Genomic DNA, 21526 nt, shown 5'->3' with positions numbered 1-21526 from the left:
GAGAGAACGTTTGGGGAAGGTTCGAAAAGGGTGAAGGGCGGGGCCTATATAACCCGCCGCGGGACGCTCCCAAGCAGAGATACGAGATGAGCTTTTACGGAGAAGGGTCCAGGAGATGCGCTGGACGAGCAGGTGTGACCGAGCCGCCGTGAAACATGCCACGCTGCAGGAAAAGGACCGGAGCAACGCAAGGAGCACACGAGGCAGCAGTACAGAGAGAGGAACTTCACCCGCGCAGTTTGGGACCAAAGCTCGGCTTCTTGACGGCGGTGCCTTCTGGCCCGACCGTGCCCAGTACCCGCTGAACCTTCCTTGCCTCGAAAAGCCACCCATCTCCAAGCCATTCCTTCCTGCCTGCATTTCCCCGTGTAAGTGTGATCGTCCGTCTGTCTTTAATGTTGTCCTGGGGTTTATTAATTAAGCTTGTATAGGTAAGCTAAAGATTTCACTGTGTGCCTGCTCCTTCCATTTTCTGTATATAACCAACTGCTCTCTTTGCTTTGGCTTGTGTAAATAATTAATAAAACCTGTTATTCCTCCGTACGTCTTCTTCTTCTTCCTCTTTACATTCAGTCGCTTTAGAGGTTTCCACATTGAATAGCTGTGGCGCGATACGGCCAACGTCTGGGTGAATCGGGTGAGTCGGGAAAAACTGTTAGGTCGCGGGGCCTCCGCTCGGTAAATAACATCTAACCGCGAACCGTAACAATATATATATATATATATATATATATATATATATATATATATATATATATATATATATATATATACAGGGGGCTGCAAAAGTAGGTATACAGTAATGAAAAACAAAACGTGCGCACAAAACGTATTTTATTGATTATACAAGCATATCAATAATAACATATCAATAATAAACATATTAATCCCTCAAATGTTCAAACTGTTTTCCCCCAGCATTCACACACTCCACTAGTCGAGTGTGGACACCCATGCACACTCTGGCACAAAGGTCTTTATCAGCATCAATTTCCTGGCAAGCCTCCCGTATGAACTGAATCATGGCATCAACAGAACGTGGCTTGCATGCAAAAACCCTGTCTTTTACACATCCCCAGAAAAGGAAGTCCATAGGGGTGAGATCCGGCGAACGTGGTGGCCAGTCAACGGCTCCCCGACGTAATACTGGTATAATCCTTACTGTATACCTACTTTTGCAGCCCCCTGTATATATATATATATATATATATATATATATATATGTATGTATATATATATATATATGTATGTATATATATATATATATATACTGTATATATATATATATATATATATATATATATATAAATATATATATATATATATATATATATATATATATATGCAGTATATATATATACATATATATATATATATACATATATATATATATATACATACATACACACACACAGTCACGTGAAAATGCAAGTCCACCCCATGCAAAGTTTTGACTTTTTCAACATATTTCAACATACAGCTATTTGATCTTCATTTCAACAATATTTATAGATAAAGGTGATATAATATAACAAATATCATGAAACATTTATATTTTGTAGTCCATTGTATAATTTAAATAAACATAAATGCAAATTTCGCATGTGGAAAAAGTAAGTATCGATCTCGCGTCTCGCGAGTAAGTATCGATCTCGCGTCTCCTCTGATCTCGCGAGATCTTGGAGACGGCGGCAGGGATTTTCGAAGCTCCACACGGTCTCCACGTTTTTCGAAGTTAAGTCTGTTCACAATTGTATTTTGTCGAAACTGTATTTATCTTTCGGTGTGTGAAGTTATTGTGTGCAACTTTGGTTGTTTCTCGGTGTTTATCTTTCATAAATTGATCGTCTGTTTGCCGTGTCGCGAGCAAGGCCTTGTACAGTGTGCACTGTACAACCTTGAGGCTTTGTTTTTCTCTCAGTGGTCCGTCGTTTGTGATCCAATAACTTTCGTTCTCTGTATTCCCAGTCTTTTCACCCATAGCCTACTTCCTTGTGTAAATCTCAACTCAAAAAAAAAAAAAAAAAAAAAACCCATTTCCTTCTCTGTTCTCATTCGTTTATTCATTCTTATTCGTTGTTTCGTTCTTCGACCACGTGTTTCTCCCCCATTTCCCCAGATAGTTTTCACTCATTAACCTTCAATGTTTACACTTTCCCCTCAAGTTATGTATTCCGTCATATTTTATAACACCTTTTTCTTCTTCTTCTTTAAAAGGCTGCTTCCGACTTGCTCACCAAATCAATTCATCCCCAAAAAAATATCCATCTCCTATAGTGCCTTTTTTCTACATTCCCTAAACTCTCCTGCACTCCATCCTCCATCCAGCGTCCTTAAACGTATTTTTAACTCGAAGATCACAAGAAACTCATTTTGCAATAAATGTTCGTTTCCCATAAATCGTACACTTTCAAAAATCCAATCTCACCCCTCCCCTCCAAATCTTCCCCATAACCCCTCCCCTCCAAATCTTCCCCATCACCCCTCCCCTCCAAATCTTCCCCATCACCCATCCCTTTCAAATCTCCCCCCTTGCCCCCTCCCTCCTAAACTACCCCCTCACCCCTCCCCGCCAAGACGCCCCCTCGCCCCTCCCCTCCTAGACTCCTGCCTCACCCCTCCCCTCCAAATCTCCCCCATATCCCATCCCTTTCAAATCCCTCCCCTTGTCCCTTCCCTCCCAAACTCCCCACTCACCCCTCCCCTTCAAATCTCCCCACCCTCATTGCTTCTCAATTTCCCCCCGCTCACTCCCCCTCCTCAAAGTGTCCTCCCCGCTTCTTCCCCCTTCAAACTCTCACCTCCATCTCCCCCAACCTTCTGCCTCGCTCTTCCCCCTCCTCAAATAACACCTCATTGTGGCTCACCCAATCACCATCAAACCTTTTGTCCGCCCCATCCTTCCCTTTCTCCGAGCTATTCTGAAATCTCTGACACACCTTCAACAGCTCTCCCTACCTCTTCCACCTCTTCCACATCTTACCCTACCGCTCCTCCCCCCTGTTCTGTATCTGATGCTCCCCCTTCCTCTTCATTAACGGTATGGACCTCAAACATCCGGGGCCTTCGTTCAAACTTAACTGATCTCTCCATACAGGTTGCTTCTGTCAAACCAGACGTGATCTGCTTAACAGAAACTTTCCTCCTTTATGATGTCTCTGATTCCATAGTATCTCTCCCGGGCTACTCCCTCCTCCGGTATGATAGACCTGAGCCTCGTCCTGGAGGCGGGGTTGCTATCTTTATCAAAAACTCTCTTCCTCACTCGCCCTGCACTGCACTCTCTCCACCTCACCCCCAGGAATACCTCTGGCTACGGCTTCCCCTTCGCTCCCACCTCTTGTTCATATGTGTGTTGTACCGTCCACCAAACAGTGATGACTCCATCTACATCTCGCTGTCTGATGATATGGACCAACTTCTATCTACTCATCCCAACTCTCTCTTCCTCATATGTGGTGATTTCAACTGTCATCATGCCAGTTGGCTGGGTGTGGGTACCTCTCTCACCAGCCATGGCTCCTCAGCAAAGGACTTCTGCGACTCACTGGGACTGACACAATCTGTCAATTTCCCGACCCGGATCTCAGTCAACGGAACATCTTCTCTTCTGGACTTGGTTATGACTAACTTCCCTGAAAATGTCTGCTGCTCTTCTTCTGCTCCGATCGGATCATCTGATCATGTCCTTGTTAAAGTGGACATCTCTCTGACCATCCTCAGGGAGCCTGCTCAGCGTAGACGAGTCTGGCATTTCACTCAGGCCAACTGGCACGGTCTTCAAGCAGCCATCAATCATCTGGACTGGTCTCCCATCTCTACCACCTCTGACATCAACTCATCCTGGGAATTCTTCCAAAGTAAATTGCTCTCTCTCATGCACAGATTTATCCCATCTCGTCTTCAGTTGTCATACCCTTCCTCCCGTCCATGGTACACGGAATCTTGTGGTGAGGCTGTTGCCCAGAAACAACTTGCCTTCGTCTCCTGGAAAGCAAATCCAACGGAAGGAAATCTCATTTCCTTTCACAAAGCCCGAAACAAGTGTGTGTCCACCCTCAGGAGAGCCAGGAAACAATATCTCTCCGTTCTCAAGACCGAACTCTCTTATCTGTCTCCCTCTTCCAAATCCTGGTGGCGTCTGGTCAAATCCGTTTCTGGTGTTTGTTCCCCCTCCATCCCCTCCCTTACCTCAAACGGCTACACAGCTGACTCCGCACGTGAAAAAGCTGAATGCCTCAACTCTGTGTTTGCCTCTAAATCTTGTGTCCCAAACCCATCCCTCTCTGTACCCACCATACCCAGTCGTACCCTGCTGCTCCTGGACTCCGTGTCCTTTCCTCCTGACAAGGTGGAAAAGTTTCTGTCAACCCTCGACTCTGATTCTGCAACTGGACCCGACGGCATCAGCCCACGGGTCCTAAAATCCTGCTCTGCTGCTCTATCTCACCCTCTCTCTGTTCTCTTCACCCTCTCTTTTGCTCAAGGTCAACTGCCATCTGCTTGGAAATCAGCCAACATCACCGCTTTGCACAAAAAAGGTGCAAAAACAGATCCTAGCAACTACAGACCAATCAGCCTTCTCCCAATTATCAGCAAAGTCATGGAATCCATCATTGCTTCGGATATGAAATCTTTCCTCTTCTCCAATGGCTTGATCTCTGATCATCAATTTGGTTTCAGACCAGGTCACTCTACTCTGGACATGCTGCTTCTGCTGTCTCAACAATGGATGGAGGTCCTCAATGCCAAACAGGAAATTAGAGCTGTCTCCCTCGACATATCACGTGCCTTCGACACGGTCTGGCACCCCGCTCTGCTCACCAAACTCTCCTCCTTTGGTATCCATGGAAATCTCCACGCATGGCTGGCGGACTTCCTCTCTAGTCGTCGTCAACGTGTGGCCCTGAATGGGTTTCTCTCATCTCCTCTTCCTGTTCAGGCTGGAGTTCCCCAAGGCAGTGTTCTGGGCCCCGTGCTTTTTCTGGTCTTCATCAATGATCTCTCTGACTCTCTCGAAAATCCTCTCTATCTCTTTGCTGATGACTCCACTCTCTGCCGCTCCATTCCTCTTCCCTCAGATCGGCAGTCTGCTGCCTCCTCACTCTCTGAAGACCTGGACAAAATCACAGACTGGTCAAACAAGTGGAACATGTCTTTCAATCCTGACAAATCTCACACTCTTACTTTGTCTCTCCGAAAAGATCGACTGGACAACCCTCCCATCTACTTTCTCAACAATCCTCTCCAAGAAGTTCTGTCGCTCAAGATTTTGGGTCTCACTATCTGCCATGATCTTTCTTGGGAAAACCACATTTCCAAGCTGGCCTCCAAAGCCAGTCGCCGACTGGGCATCCTCCGTCGTGCGAAGTCCTTCCTCGGCACACCTGAGCTCCTCACCACATACAAGGCTTTCATCCGCAGCTCAATGGAATACTGTTCTCCCCTATGGGCCGGTGCTCCTGCCTCACACCTAGCTCGGCTTCACGCTGTTGAAACCAAAGCTTTCAGAATTATTGGAATCTCCCGCGATGAAGCTATCTCTGAGGGCCTTTCACTCACTCACCGCAGGCAGGTAGGTGGTCTTTCTGTCTTCTACAGACTCCTCTCCGGCCTTGCACCCCCAGCTCTCTCTGTGCTCTGTCCCCCAAATATTCCTACAGGTCGCACAAGATCTGCCAGCAACCCTCTGATGGTTAAACTGCCGAAATCTCGGCTCTCCGCTCACCTTCACTCTTTCATTCCTCTTTTCTCCCGCCTCTGGAACAAACTCCCTCACTCCCTTCAATCCCACTCCTCCCTCCAGGTCTTTAAAACAGCTGTTCACCACCATCTCCTTTCTTCCCCCATCCAAAACCTTGATCTTTTCTACCCCCGCTAATTCACCCCAGATCCACCTTGTTTGAAATTCCAACTTCTTTCCTGGAAGTCCTGGCAGTGTCCATATGTTTTATACCTCTCCCACTGCCCCCTTCCCACGCCCCCCCCCCCCCAAATCCCTCGCCCTCTCTCAGATCTCTCGATGTCTCCATGTCTCTCGGTCCCTGCTCTCAAATGTTGTGTTTGTGTCCTTCCCCCTCTCTCCCCATCTTGTCTACCGCTCCCTATGTTATATGTTTTATGTGTCGGTTTGTCTTTCTGTGTGATTAATGTTCGCTCTTTCACGAGCCTCGATCTTGTATACAAAAAAAAAAAAAAAAAAAAAAAAAAAAAAAAGTATATATATATATATATATATATATATATATATATATATATATATATATATATATATATATATATATATATATATATATATATATATATATATATATATATTGTTACGGACACGACTTAGATGTTGCTTGACCGAGCGGAATGGCCGCCGTGTTCGCACAAGTTACCCGATTACACTCGAACGTTGGCCAAATCGCGCTATGCTAAATCAATGAAGGAAAGAACACAACGGCTGGGATTAAATGACACGACACCAGGGGTACAGTTCTCAAGACCTCCGGAGGAGGATATAATATGGGTTATGCAGAACGTTTAGATTACACGGCACAGAGGTACAGTACAGAAAGATGGGCACTTAGACACGGTCTTATCTTAGCCCCGACAGACCACAGACAAACGGGACAAGACTGACTCACACAGGGATTGATGGCAAGGAAGGGCAGGTAGTCGATGGCTCAAGGTGCACCTTGGCTCAGGGGCAGAATCGACCCGGTCCGGTCCAGAGAGGCGGGAGGTATCTCTCAGCGCTAGGAGGTGGCGTCCTTTCTTCTTCGTAGCTGAGGCGCATCTGACGTCACCTCCGTCTTCCTGCGCATGTCCAGCGGGGAGTGACACGCCCTCGGCTCGTTAGCTCCGCCCCAGATGGAATCGGTCCGCCGCTTCTTATTGGGTGCGGGGGGTTACCGGGCTCCGCCCTTGACGAGGAGCTGACAGTGAGCCCCTGTGTGGTAACCCCGTCGGAGCACATGGTCAATGGCGGCTAACCAAGCCGGAGTGAGGACGCACACTCCCCGCGCCGCTGCCGCCGCGCCGCCCCCGCTGTTGTTGTAGTTGTTGTTGTGGTTGTAGTTCCATGAGGAAGAGATGCGGGGAGGTATTGGGAGGTCCTAAACTTGCTAACGGTGCTATACAATCACATTCTGGTGCAACGAAGAGTCAGAATTAATGGAAACGAGTCCTTAACTGACATAGACTAAGAATAACTAGCAAGATGTCCTATAGTTGTCTACGTGAGATGCGGTGAACCTGGGTGCGACATTTAATGGGGGAAAAAGGGGAAGGTCGGGGCTACAGAGTGTTGTTTACAGACAATGGGACTAGGGAATGGGGGATTGGGGATAGTTGGGGAGTATTGGGGAAATAGGGGAATATTTACAAGCGGATATGGATGGAGGCCAAATCCCATATCCGCAACATTGCACCCTTCTCTACCTCGGGGCGTCCCGACCCGATAAATTTTTACCTACTTTAGTGTGGCACTCAGATGTAGTTCCCTCTACTATTAACTCAACCCTGAGTGCGACAGTTTTACAGATGTTCACAAATGAGTAAATATGTCCCCCTGCGACGTTGCACCCTTCTCCTCACAGAAACACACCCACAGGATAACCGAATCGCGGAAAGAATTCTCAAACTAAACATACAGCCGGTAGGGAGCATTATTTACACAAGACTACACTGATATTTACACTACGATCCAGGACCTGTTTTTGGAGGAACACATGCAGATGTTATGCATAGAGAGAGAGCACGCATGCCAGCATCAATACACCAACCCACGAGTGCTCTGTGGCCCTACGGCCTTTAATAATGTGCAGAGCACCCCGTTCAAGCACCAAAAGCACCACCCCATCACACAGTCAGCACCATCCGGTGCACCAATAAAGTGTTTATAGTCACCGGTGGTGTCGCAGCCGGCCGATGTTCTGCCGCTGGTCTTGCCTTGGAGCCCACTTGGTGTTCTGGCTTCCCTAGAAAATAAAGAAAGGCGCCAACCGCGTCCATTTCTGTATTGTGGCCGTCAGGGGGCCAACTAAAAGTGGTTCACCTGTATGGCATAGGTGCCACGTTGACCCATAGGTCCATCAACGGGTGGTGCTTGCCCGCAAGAGAACTGCGGTCCATGGTGGGCGGCCACAAAAATTGCGGTCCATATGGTGTATCGATCCAGGCAGCAAGCAGCGAAAGTACAGGCCCACAACTGCGGAGCCAGCACCTCTCTCTCCTCTCTCTCTGCCCCAAAGCCAGATCCTCGGAGGTGGGAGACAAAAGAAGAAGACAAGTGAGTAAGGTGGTAAGGGCGCAAAAGTGCACGCAATACAAGATGATGCACACTGGGGGCACATGGGAACCAGGTGAGACAGGTACGTTCCTACCGTACCCCCCCCCCCCCACCAGGTAACCTACATTGCCCCTCCCTTACCCCTTACTGTATCCACAAAACACAACACTACCCATAAACATCTACTTTACTAATCAACAAACGTCCCGACTGTCTTCCCCGTTCCTCCCATAAACCAAATTCGTCTTCTCTCCCTCCTAACCAATCAAATTTGCCATTTCCAACTCTCATCAAAATTTGCCATCACCAATTCATCATCAGTCCCTCCTAAGGAGGGAGAGATGGAATCACCCCAATGTCTCATCCACGTCGTGATGCGTCTCACAAATCCAAACAGCAATTCTCACTTCCTGCAACACAAAACAAGGGAACACAGGTGTGGAGTCATCATCACCACAGGTAAGTGGCTGCGTATGGTGCGACAGGTTCATCAATCCTAACTATTTCCTAAATGACTTTAACAACTTTACATTACCCGGGGTCTTTCCCCTGCCAAACCATTGGCCCTCTTACACTATGGGTTCTAAAAACCAATTCCCATTGACCAAACTGTGGTGCTTTTCAATTTGGGGTCTCACTCCCCCGATTCATCTCCCGGTGCCTTCGCACAATTTCTGGGCTGTGACGTGTAGCTCTCCCAGCAGGTCTACCCACCTGCACACCTCCACCACTGTAGTTGCCACCCGAGCTTACCTGCTCCTCACCCTAACCTAACTAACTGGGGAAGGCCCTCTCGCACTCTCACCCCCTCAGTGCCCTCTCTGGCACGGGCTGCCCGATCCACACCCGGGATCCTCAGGCACCCACTGACACTAACGGCTCCCAGAGCCCACCTGCGGCCTCACCTGGCCGACATCCTCACAGTGGTGGAGTGCCCAAACCAACTACACACACTAACAGGCTACACGCCCAGCCATTTCCACAACACTAATGCACCCATCCACAATACCATTCTGCAACCGCACCACAAATGCCAATATCCAACCACAATTTACCTATACCCTCTACCTAACACTTACACTACCCACCCCGGGTACTCATGAAAGGGGTCCACTCTTCCCCCATCCACACCTTCGCACCATGCACACCACTCCGTACCACTTACTCCAACTCTCTCCACACCACTCATTCGAATACTCCATGTATTCCACACACCTGCCCTTGCACACCTGTGCTCTCACACCTGGTGCCACCTGCACCCTTCTCTCCCCAAGCGCATTCGCGCTGATCCACAACACTCACTACTCATACACTGCTCCACACACCTGTTCAGTTGCACACCTGTGCAATCACACCTGTTCAATTCTCAACCACACGGCATCATCTCATCTAACTACTCCCCTCTGAAACTTGCGCTTCCCAGTCGTCCCTTTAAACTATTGCGCTCCCTCGTCATTATCATCCACTCTAGTCTACCTGCGTCCCCACTACAGGTATCAGTCACTAACTAACCTTAACGTTACCTAATGTCATCTTCTAGGTCCCTACAATATAACCTAACCCACCCGGGCTAGTTTTCACTGCCATACACCCCATAATCTATTGCGCATTTGCCCCCTATGGGAAGGGTGGCAGGGATGCCACCCTTACCCACCGGGCCCATCGCTCACTACCAATTTTGCACATCAAATTTCAACAAATCAAAAATTTGCCAATCACTACCCATCATCTGCCAATCATTACGGCCAATCCTTTGCCAATCATCAAATTTTGTTTTTCTCTAATTTTGGGTCCAAAACACTAACCTCATCACCCAGTCTACTCACTAATGCCTCTCGGTGCGCCAATTCCTGTCCAAAGCCCGGCTTCGTAAAGCCGAGCAATGAATGCGGGTTGTTTGGTGCCAGCGGCTGGATACGTCCCGCATTCGGTGCAGGGAAGGAGGTTTACCCGGGCCGAGATCCCACGCACCATCTCGGCGTGGAGCCATCCAATGTCCCGATCTCGACCTGCCGGCACGTCTCAACAAAACGTGGTCGCCATGACGACCCTTCCTATCCAGCTGCCCGCTCCGCCTAGTGGAGCACGGACGCGGCCGTTCAAAGCGAGGCCCGGCACGCACCGAGGGCCCGCTTCGGCTAAAAGTCGACCTAACCTCTAACCCGGTTACCGTCGATGCCTCACCTGGATGCTTACAAGCATACGCGACCCCTTTCTTGCTCATACCTCCAGCCGTTTCCATGCTCCTCGTCGTACCTTCTCTAACACACCCAGGTACACTCATTCCACTCACAGCCTTGGTCACACACCTGACCACCGAACACTTTGGCACACATTCGTTGGTCGCACACCTCACCAACACACCTCTTTGCGCCCCTTCCTCGGTCACCTCCTCGGTGACAATCACAGGTGTGCCCTCACTCGCACACCCAACCACGTGCCTCACTACCAATTCCAGCGTGCATTCCCTCACACGCTCTACCATTCCAGGTGTGCTTCCTTTCTCACCTGTCACAACCAACTCACGCTCCGTGTCACTCGTACTACCCTCACCTCCACTCTTGACAGCGCACTCACCCTTACTCTTGACAGCGCACTCTTTCCTCATGCACCCGTCCGTTACACACCTCTCTCGCGCACACTCTTGCGCACACTCTCCCGTCACACCCTCGGTAACACTTACCACCCCGCGCTTCCATGTGCTCCCTCGCACACGCGCTACGACCGACTCACTCTCGCCAGCACCCTCACTCCTTGGCACGCACTTTTTCCTCACACACCCCAGAGTCGGACTTTCTCGCACACCTCCTTTTTCGCACACCAGACCTGTCGCACACTTCACCAACGGCCTCTCACGAACACCCGGGTCCATCTCGACCCCCAAGCTTCTTAAATCACCTGGCGCATCATACGCACGACCATATTGGTCACCACTTACACCGGGTCCTCTTCCTCTTCGCTTCTCCTCCATCACCTGCGAATCCCTCATCCGGTTAATGAGCACATCATCACGATCCGAACACAGACTTCGGACCAATTCTTTTATCTCCTCTTTTATCTCTTTCTTATCCCCTCTCCGTCGCTTCTTAATTTCGCTTACCCCTTCTTCCACTTCTTCTAATTTCTGCTTCACCTCTTTTATTTCCCGGTACGTCTCCTCAAGTTCGTCCTCTAAGGCTACCTTGACCGTTTCCATGTGCGTCCTCACCTGCCGGTCCTTCGTCTCCATTACCTCTGTTACCTCGTCCAACCTCGTTGTCAGTCCCTCACGTACCATCTGACATTGCCTCTTCGTCGCTATCAAGTCGTCTTTTAGTTCTTTCTGTGTCGCTTTTAACCCTCCTAGTACCGCAGTGTTCCTTTTGTACCTGCTCCACTACTTCTTTTTGTCCCTCCGTCAGCTGTTCCACCTCCTGCGTCAGGTCCTCTATGCCCCCTTGTAACTTTACAGTCCCCTTTCTCACCTCCTTCTCCATGTGCTCCTTACAGTGCCTCACCTCCTCGCGCACTCCTCCGACCTCCTCACTCACACCTCTTCTGATCTCTTCTCCCATCACTTGCATCTCCTGCCCAGATGCCACCCTCATCTGCTCCATTTCCTCCCTGTGAGCATCCAGTTTAGTTTCTACCCCCATTCTGACCCCCTCTATCTGCTGCCCCATTTGTTTAACTTCCCTTTCCGCTTGGTCCCTCATGTCCCTCAATTTGCCTTCCATACTGTTTTCTAACCCTCTAACCCCTTTTGCATTTCCCCTAATCTATTGTCTAATCCCTCTATTCTACTCCCTAACCCTCCGATCTGGGCCCCCATGTCATTCCTTAAACCCCCGATCTGGTTTCCCATTTGTCCCATTCGCTCACCCTGAGCATCCATTTTTGCTTCTAGCCCCATATTTGCCATTAGTATGGTTGCATTAATCTGCGCCATGAGGTCCCGCACATCAATTCCGCTATTTGCGCAGCGGGCGCGGCTACCCCGCGCTCGTGCGAGGCGCCTTTTTGCGCGCCTGAAACCTCGTGTGCGAGAGCGCCATTTTGTGCACCTGTAACCTCGTGCGCGACGACGCCATTTTGCGACCCTGCTACCCTCACTGCTTCGCTCTCCTCATGTCCCTCAATTTGGTCCTGGATCGACCCTGCCTCACTCTCCTCTACCGGAACCCAGCCGTCTTGGTCTGCCATAGCGCGACTTTCAAAATTCGGGTTTTTATTTTTTTTTGTAAAACACAATCAAATTTCGCCGTTATAATTTCGAACGCGTAAAACGCGCTCCGGGACCGATCCCGCTTCCCGACACCAATTGTTACGGACACGACTTAGATGTTGCTTGACCGAGCGGAATGGCCGCCGTGTTCGCACAAGTTACCCGATTACACTCGAACGTTGGCCAAATCGCGCTATGCTAAATCAATGAAGGAAAGGACACAACGGCTGGGATTAAATGACACGACACCAGGGGTACAGTTCTCAAGACCTCCGGAGGAGGATATAATATGGGTTATGCAGAACGTTTAGATTACACGGCACAGAGGTACAGCACAGAAAGATGGGCACTTAGACACGGTCTTATCTTAGCCCCGACAGACCACAGACAAACGGGACAAGACTGACTCACACAGGGATTGATGGCAAGGAAGGGCAGGTAGTCGATGGCTCAAGGTGCACCTTGGCTCAGGGGCAGAATCGACCCGGTCCGGTCCAGAGAGGCGGGAGGTATCTCTCAGCGCTAGGAGGTGGCGTCCTTTCTTCTTCGTAGCTGAGGCGCATCTGACGTCACCTCCGTCTTCCTGCGCATGTCCAGCGGGGAGTGACACGCCCTCGGCTCGTTAGCTCCGCCCCAGATGGAATCGGTCCGCGGCTTCTTATTGGGTGCGGGGGGTTACCGGGCTCCGCCCTTGACGAGGAGCTGACAGTGAGCCCCTGTGTGGTAACCCCGTCGGAGCACATGGTCAATGGCGGCTAACCAAGCCGGAGTGAGGACGCACACTCCCCGCGCCGCCGCCGCGCCGCCCCCGCTGTTGTTGTAGTTGTTGTTGTGGTTGTAGTTCCATGAGGAAGAGATGCGGGGAGGTATTGGGAGGTCCTAAACTTGCTAACGGTGCCATACAATCACATTCTGGTGCAACGAAGAGTCAGAATTAATGGAAACGAGTCCTTAACTGACATAGACTAAGAATAACTAGCAAGATGTCCTATAGTTGTCTACGTGAGATGCGGTGAACCTGGGTGCGACATTTAATGGGGGAAAAAGGGGAAGGTCGGGGCTACAGAGTGTTGTTTACAGACAATGGGACTAGGGAATGGGGGATTGGGGATAGTTGGGGAGTATTGGGGAAATAGGGGAATATTTACAAGCGGATATGGATGGAGGCCAAATCCCATATCCGCAACAATATATATATATATATATATATATATATATATATATATATATATATATATATATATATATATATATATATATATATATATATATATATATTGTTACGGACGCGGTTAAAGATGTTATTTTACCGAGCGGTTGGTATTACCGCGACCGAACAGTTATTCCCCGATTAGAACCCGATTCCACCCAAACGTTGGCCGGATCGCACCGCGGCTGCTCAAGAGGGAAAAGACTAAAACGACGAATGCAAAGAGGAAGACGAAGGCAAAGAAAGGTTTGGAAATACTACGAAATTTATTTACTATTTACACACATAAGCAAAAAGAAAGCAGTCACGTTTATTTACAGCACATAAGACGCAGGTGACACAGTGAAAATACTAGCTTACCTACAGTCTTAATTAACCCAGGACAGAACAAACAAAAGATAGACTCACGCAGGGAATGATGACAGGAATCGCAGGAGGTGGATGGCTGGAGGTGAACGCTTGGTGGAGCCAACGCAGAGCTTGGTGGAGCCTTGGTGGAGGTGAACGCTTGGTGGAGCCAACGCGGAGCTTGGTGGAGCCTTGGTGGAGGTGAACGCTTGGTGGAGCCAACGCGGAGCTTGGTGGAGCCTTGGTGGAGGTGAACGCTTGGTGGAGCCAACACGGAGCTTGGTGGAGCCTTGGTGGAGGTGAACGCTTGGTGGAGCCAACATGGAGCTTGGTGGAGCCTTGGCGGAGGTGAACGCTTGGTGGAGCCAACGCGGAGCTTGGTGGAGCCTTGGTGGAGGTGAACGCTTGGTGGAGCCAACGCGGAGCTTGGTGGAGCCTTGGTGGAGGTGAACGCTTGGTGGAGCCAACGCGGAGCTTGGTGGAGCCTTGGTGGAGGTGAACGCTTGGTGGAGCCAACGCGGCTGGTGGGGGGTTGGTGTGACGGGTTCTCTCTCTTTCTCTCACAAGCTTCAGGACTCTTTCTCTCTCTTTCTTAGTCCCACCCAGTCCAACAACTTCCTCTCTTGCTTAGTCCAACTCAAGGCCTTTCTGTCTTCTGATCTCCTCCCTCCTCGACTCTCTCTGGGGGCCTCTGCCTCGGGTTATATAAGCCCCACCCTTGACCCTTTTGCGAACCTCCCCAAAACGTTCTCTCTCCGCCCTCTAAAGCCAACCCCTCGTTCTGGGTTGGTCGGCAAGGGCTGGTTCACTCCTCCCCTCTATGACGAGGTGGGGACCCGCCTTTCTTCCCCAACCCTGCCTCGTGGTCAATGGCGGCAATTGGAGCGAAGGTAGTTTCCAATCGACGAAAAGGGGGAATGGAGGTTTTGGGAATGGGAATGAAGGGAATCTATCTCTTTCACTTGGTGCAATGGAGTACTTCTATTAATGGGAGACACAGCCTTACCCTAAAACACAGAATAAGATATAACTATCGAACAGGGGTATTCTATGATTGGCTGACGTGTATGCTTGTGGACTAATTATGGGACGCCCTTTTGACCTTTACACAGCTCCGGAGGCAGGAGGCGCAGAATAACCAATAATAATAATAAAGCACACAATAAAAAAAAAACACAATCCTCATATCAGCAACAATATATATATATATATATATATATATATATATATATATATATACGTATATATATATATATATATATATATATATATATATATATATATATATATATATATATATATATATATATAAGCAAAGATTTGCTGTTGGGAGTAAATCCAAATGACTCCATGGTAAGATCTCCAACCTTTAATTGAACAAATAATGACTCAACGTTTCGATTAACAACATGTGAAGCCACACGCCTCCGTTAATCTTCCTCAAGAGTGATAAAATCATCTCAACTTCCCCTTATATACAAAGTGGGCGGGGTATATGCAAAGTGGGGTGGGCAAAGCTGGACAGCCAATGAAACCGTATCACACTGCTCTCGTGAACGGAGACGTTACTGACCAAATTCAAAAATCAACCGCATATTAACGGCTTAAAATAATCCTGTAAGCAATGCTGGATTATAACTCAAGTGTTTAGAAAATCAGGAACAATCATTACATTTCATTAAAAGTTAAACGTGGAAACAATTAAATTGTAAATTAAATTAAAACTGTAAATATATTAATAGTCTAGTAGGAAGACTAGGTCCCCCTGCACCCCCCGGAGATATACTTCTAATCAGTGTTTCTAGATTGGAAAAAATGTGTAGAAAATGACTAGCTATGGCCCCAAGCTGAAAAAATGTCCCACATACCATTTTTATGCAAATTACTGCTGCCATTATCAAAAAAACGATTTTTGACATATCTCAGCCAATATTGCAGATAATTGAAAAAATAAGGTGTCTAGACCCATGTTTTGAAGGGCATAGATCATGATAGAACTATTCATAACATGATTACATGTGTCTATGGTATACTAGTATGCTAATTAGTGCTTTATTTACAAAATAATCACAGTTTTACGAAATAATAGACTCATATTAAGGTCCGTCTACACAGACGTTAACACAAAGTTTTATTTTTCTAAATATTACAACTGTCAAAATAGTCCTAGCACTCAATGTGACCACTCTTCTCTTGCTTGTTTTAGATAAACATCATTAGCATTAGTGATTCTACACTGAGTCAGTCATCATCATTTTCATCGAAATCGTCAGAGTCAAACTCTTCTTCTCCTTCCTCTTCCTCCTCCTCTTCGTGCTCTCCTGTGTTCAGAAGATCCACCAGTGAGGTTGGTAGGATGGGACCACTGGACCACATTGGTTTCAACAGTCCTTCATCAGTCCTTATCCATCCTTGCTCCTCATAAGGTTTTGGCTTTTCGATGATAGGTTGATCGGCTCTTTTGTACAATGCTACGCGGTGGTTCACACGCTGGATGTGCGGCTTCAGGGCAGACTGGCATGGAGGAAGGCGAGCCAGATCAACCTTGGACTTGGATGTGAGGGTCTTGTCCTCTCCCACCATTTTTCGTAGCAGCTTGGCACGGACAATGTCCACTGATGACTCGCGACTCTGGCCGTACATCACACAGGTGAATTTTTCTAACTGCCTCTCCACCTCAGGGTTGGCATCCCAGTTGTCACCCAGTTCACCGAATGCCCTGTGAAACCTGGGATTCTTCTCCAGCTTTTTCAAGGGCCCGACTTTTCCCTTCCCTTTGAAGGCACTGGTGCAGTCTTCTCCGCTGAACACATAGTACCCCAGGAGAGTGGCACAGTAGTCCTCTCCCAGGGATTCTGCCAGCTCAGAGACGTTGACAAGTTGGCGATGCTTCCCTGACCCTGTATCCAGGTACACCGTCAGCTTGATGTTGTGGGCATGGTGGAGCAGGATCAGGAGGATGTCTGTGTCCGGTGTTCTGACTACAGCGTTCTTGTATCCGATGGTAGCAGCATGATGGAGGTACAGAACCACCCTGGTATCAGTCTCTTCCTGGTTGCTGTAGATCGTGGGGAGTTCACGTACCTCGACCTGAAACACAAAAAGGCACCGCATTTCAATCACCAGTCACTGCCAGTTTCAGATCTAGACAAACATCACAGGTAATCACCTTTTTTTCAGGAAAAATTACAAATTGAATCGCCATTCACGAAGGGCTTTCAATTTTACCTTGCCATTCGTTGAGGCAAGTTGGTGGGCCTTCCCCTCCACGATCAGCACAGCCATCTCCGTTCTCTCCAGCCTGGTAGCTGCCTCTTGTCCACTCCACACTTTCAGAAGAAGCTGGCACATCTGCTTTTTGTTGTCGTCATTTGCAAGGAACATTTTGAAGTCATATGGCTTCCTGGTTGCTGGTCCAGCCAGAATGATCTTCTCTGAGCTGCCCCGCCTCAGCCTTTCCTGCGCTTTGATTGACTCAGGATGGTAACTGTCAGTGGAGAACAGAAAGTGCTGCTTGGCCACCATCTGATCAAGCACCTGCAAGCATATCTCACCACATGTTGGGGGAAGGTTGGCAAGGGTATGCAGCAGCGCCATTCCATCCTGGATGAACAGGGCATCCTTGGGGTATTGCAGATCTTGGTTGGTCTTTACACTCTCTGAAAGCCTGTAGAATACCCTGGCGAAGTTGGAGGGCAACATTTTGGTTCTTGTTTGTGCTTCCGAGTGTGAATGCTCGTGCGAGAGCATTGGAAACTGTTATGTTTGAGCTGTGCACAAGCCAGAAAGAAATGACATCACATTTGTCATGATCAACCTTCGTGAAGTGGATATGCTCCTTGATTGGGTCATTCTGTAGGCGTTTCAGTAGTTTCTCTGACCGATAATTTGAGTTCTCATATCCATTCAGTTTCAGTTCCTCGACATAGAGCAAGCGCAAGGAAGAAAGCTGTAGAACTTTATTCTGCTGGATGACCTGGGTTTGAATGTGTTCCAGTACTGAGTTGAATGCCTTTTCATGGGCGGCTGACATGCAAGCCTGCTCCTTTGGTGCTTCGGCTCTGTGAATCGCACGCTCATAGTTGTAGAATGCTGTGCGGAAAGCTTTAAAACATGACGGATGGTGTTTGGCCTCACATGCAAAGAGGTCTTTGTTTTTCACCTTTCGATGGAGTCGATAGAGACCCATTTTCTCAGCCCGTGTTTCGATTTGCTCCCATGCATTTTCTTTGTTTTTAAAGGATGGGAAGGTTGTAGGCCTCTCAGTATTGCGATGAGCATCTTTGGTCTCAACTTTCTCACAAAATATACACTCTGGCGGGAAGATGGGTTCAGCAGAACCTCCTGGTTTACGAGGAGAGTGATGCCATGATGAGGTTGATGGCCCTGGTTCTGTATCATCTCCCAGACGATGAAAGTGGCGGACAAAGTGCTTATAACACTTGCTGTGATATCCTACTCTTTCTAGGTCATCAGGAAGAGTTGCCGGGATCTGATCACATACTGATTGCATACGACATGGGGAGTCATGCGGTTGGTTGAGACGTCTATCCCGGATCTTTTGAAGCAGTTGCAGTTTTTCTGAAGCAGATCCTTTAATTTTACGGAGGGGCGTGAAATCCCCATGATCAGACATGGATGGTACATGAAGGATGCATGTAGGAGGAGAGCTTTGGGCTGCAGGTTCTACACTCCGTTTTCTTTTGGGCATGCTTGCTGTCGATGTCTACCATCACTGTTAAATGACAAATAAGAAATCACGAATGATGTTAAAAGTGCCTGTGAAAGGAGGCTCTGAGTTTTCAGTGAGGTAACAGAGGTTCTGAGTCATGTTCTACACTAGGGTACTTTTTAGCTGACTAAACCATGTTTAGTGGCATCAAAAGTGCTAATAGCTAAAACATCTAAATTCTTCCACACTAACGTTAGCTATCTAGGCCAATGAAACATTGTGCTAAGTTACTGTAGCTAGCTCAGCTGTCGTGCCTCTTTCTGGTTCAATTCATATACAGAAGTCAACAGATATGTCTCATGTTTGGCATTAACAAAAGTTTAAGTTACACCGACATTAGGAACATACTGTACATAGATGAGGCTAGCTTTAACGTTAGCTAACATGGTGCTAGCTGGCTCAGCTGTTATTCTGCCTGTTTATGATTTCATGCAGAAACTGAAGTCAAGAGTGTGAGTAACATTATAGTTAGCATCTTACCTGGCTAGATTGGAGGATGAATACCAAGAACAACACACAGATGGAATGGAAGACTGAACTTTCAACTGAGGTATTCAATAACATCAACGTTACCAATTGATACGAGCGCGCGACATTACCAATTGATACGAGCGCGCGAGCGCGCATGTTACATGGATGGAAATGTAAAATGGCAGCTATAGCAGCACTAATTTGGATCTCTAGTCTGTCATTTCTGCACTGTGATTGGATAACATAAAAAAATATGTTTGGGAGTTAACAGCAGGAGTTGGTAGATTTTACGTGGGCTGGGTGAGAAACCTTTAAATAAGCAAGTGAAAATCTCTCGCAATACAAAGTCAATGGTGGGAAGAAAAGTTGAGTGGTACCAATGTTACTGCCAATGTCCCGCCCCTATGCAAGACTCAGGAGCATCTTGTTGACATTTAACCTTGAAAATACCTGGGTTTAGACCCCTTATGTACCATGTTAAGTTATCTGCAGTATTAACGTATCCTTATCATTTGTAAAACTGATTATTTTGTAATTACAGCATTAATATGCATACTAGTATACCATAGACACATGTAATCATGTTATGAATAGTTCTATCATGATCTATGCCCTTCAAAACATGGGTCTAGACACCTTCATTTTTCAATTATCTGCAATATTGGCTGAGATATGTCAAAAATCGTTTTTTTGATAATGGCAGCAGTAATTTGCATAAAAATGGTATGTGGGACATTTTTTCAGCTTGGGGCCATAGCTAGTCATTTTCTACACATTTTTTCCAATCTAGAAACACTGATTAGAAGTATATCTCCGGGGGGTGCAGGGGGACCTAGTCTTCCTACTAGACTAGTTCCAACCCGTCATTTTTGACGGACTTTTTACTCGTGTTATTATAAACAGTCAGTAGCAAAACATGTTGGTAATCTCCAATAGAGAATTCCCATTGGATATTACCCACAAATTCCTTATCCGCCACTTTTTACAAGCGATAAGTGAGCAGTGTCCGCTTCTGTGGACAAATTTAAACCTTGTCCCATGCACATGTCCAATGTCATAATCTACCTCGTCTTTCTTTGATCGAAAACGTTGTTTGCATACTTTTCACTTTTCAGTTTGTCAATTTTCATTTTTGATCCCAATGGCTATCAAACCCCCAATGGCAGTTCTGGTGATTTTCACGGCGTAGCCAATAGGGCAATGCTGTCTGGAATAGCGTTTGTCTGTCCGTCCGACCAATGTATGTCCAGTCGTGGCCAAAAATATTGGCACCCTTGCACTTTTTTCAAATAACTCACAATTTTCTCTAAAAATAAGTTGAAATTGACAAACGTATTTGGTCTCCACAATTCTTTATTTCACTGTTAATATTACAGAACCTTTGTTTTTGATTCAGAACATAATATATCCTTTTAAATCAGAAAATAAAAAGAAATGGCATTGACAAAATTATTGACACCCTCGACTTAATATTTGGTAGCACTGCCTTTGGACAAAATAACTGCAGTCAAGTGCTTCCTCTAGCCATGAATGAGCTTCCTACACCTCTACTGGCAGTTTGTCCCACTCTTCTTGTGCAAACTGCTCCAGTTCTCCTAGATTTGAAGGATGCCTTCTCCAAGCTGCTGTTTTCAGATCTCCCCACAGGTGTTCAATGTGATTTCGATCTGGACTCATTGCCGGCCACTTCAGCACCCAGTGCCAGAGGCAGCACAGCAACTCCAAAACATCACTGAACCTCCTCAATGTTTGACTGTAGGGAAGGTGTTCTTTTCTTTGAAGGCTTCATTTTGTTTTCTGTAAACATAGAGATGATGTGCTTTACCAGAAAACTCTAATTTGGTCTCATCTGTTCAAAGGACATTCTCTCTGAAGGATTTTGGCTTGTTCGGGTGTGTTTTGGCTAACTCCAGTCGGGCTTTCTTTTGTCACTTTCTCAGGAGTGGGGTCCCCCTGGGTCTCCTACCATAGAACCCCTTTCATCGAGTTAGCAACGGATGGTGCGAGTTGAAACTGTCGTACCTTGTGTCTGAAGGTCAACTTGAATCTGTTTGGCAGTTGATCGAGGTTCTTTCTCCACCATTCGAACAATCCTTCGCTGCAATCTTCAATCAAGTTTTCTCTTGCGGCCACGTCCAGGGAGGTTGGCTACAGTGTCATGGGCCTTAAACTTCCTGATAACATTGCGTATGGTGGACACAGGAACATCAAGGTCTCTGGAAATGGACTTGTGGCCTTGAGATTGTCCATGATTGGCTACAATCTTGTGTCTGACCTCCTTAG

General features: G+C 47.4%; 1 protein-coding gene across 1 annotated transcript; it reads right to left on the bottom strand.

Moving 5' to 3' along the window:
* Nucleotides 1–16136: 16136 nt before the first annotated feature.
* On the bottom strand, nt 16137–17630 carry LOC144893932 (uncharacterized). Its single transcript, XM_078785158.1, has 2 exons — nt 17269–17630; nt 16137–17130 (listed from the first exon to the last, which is right to left on the bottom strand). Exons 1-2 carry the CDS (start codon nt 17563–17565, stop codon nt 16282–16284), a joined length of 1146 nt encoding a protein of 381 aa, XP_078641284.1. The 5' UTR covers nt 17566–17630; the 3' UTR covers nt 16137–16281.
* Nucleotides 17631–21526: the final 3896 nt, after the last annotated feature.

Source organism: Myxine glutinosa, chromosome 10, assembly GCF_964187855.1.
Source record: "Myxine glutinosa chromosome 10, kmMyxGlut1.1, whole genome shotgun sequence".
Taxonomy (NCBI): domain Eukaryota; kingdom Metazoa; phylum Chordata; class Myxini; order Myxiniformes; family Myxinidae; genus Myxine; species Myxine glutinosa.
Note: the sequence above shows the minus strand (reverse complement) of the source record. Positions and strands in the feature narration are given on the sequence as shown.

Coding starts and splice junctions, on each gene's coding strand:
- LOC144893932 (XM_078785158.1), bottom strand. CDS start 17,565: ATGGTGGCCAAGCAGCACTTTCTGTTCTCCACTGACAGTTACCATCCT. Junction 17,131..17,268: donor TTGCCTCAACGAATGGCAAG/GTAAAATTGAAA, acceptor TTTGTGTTTCAG/GTCGAGGTACGTGAACTCCC.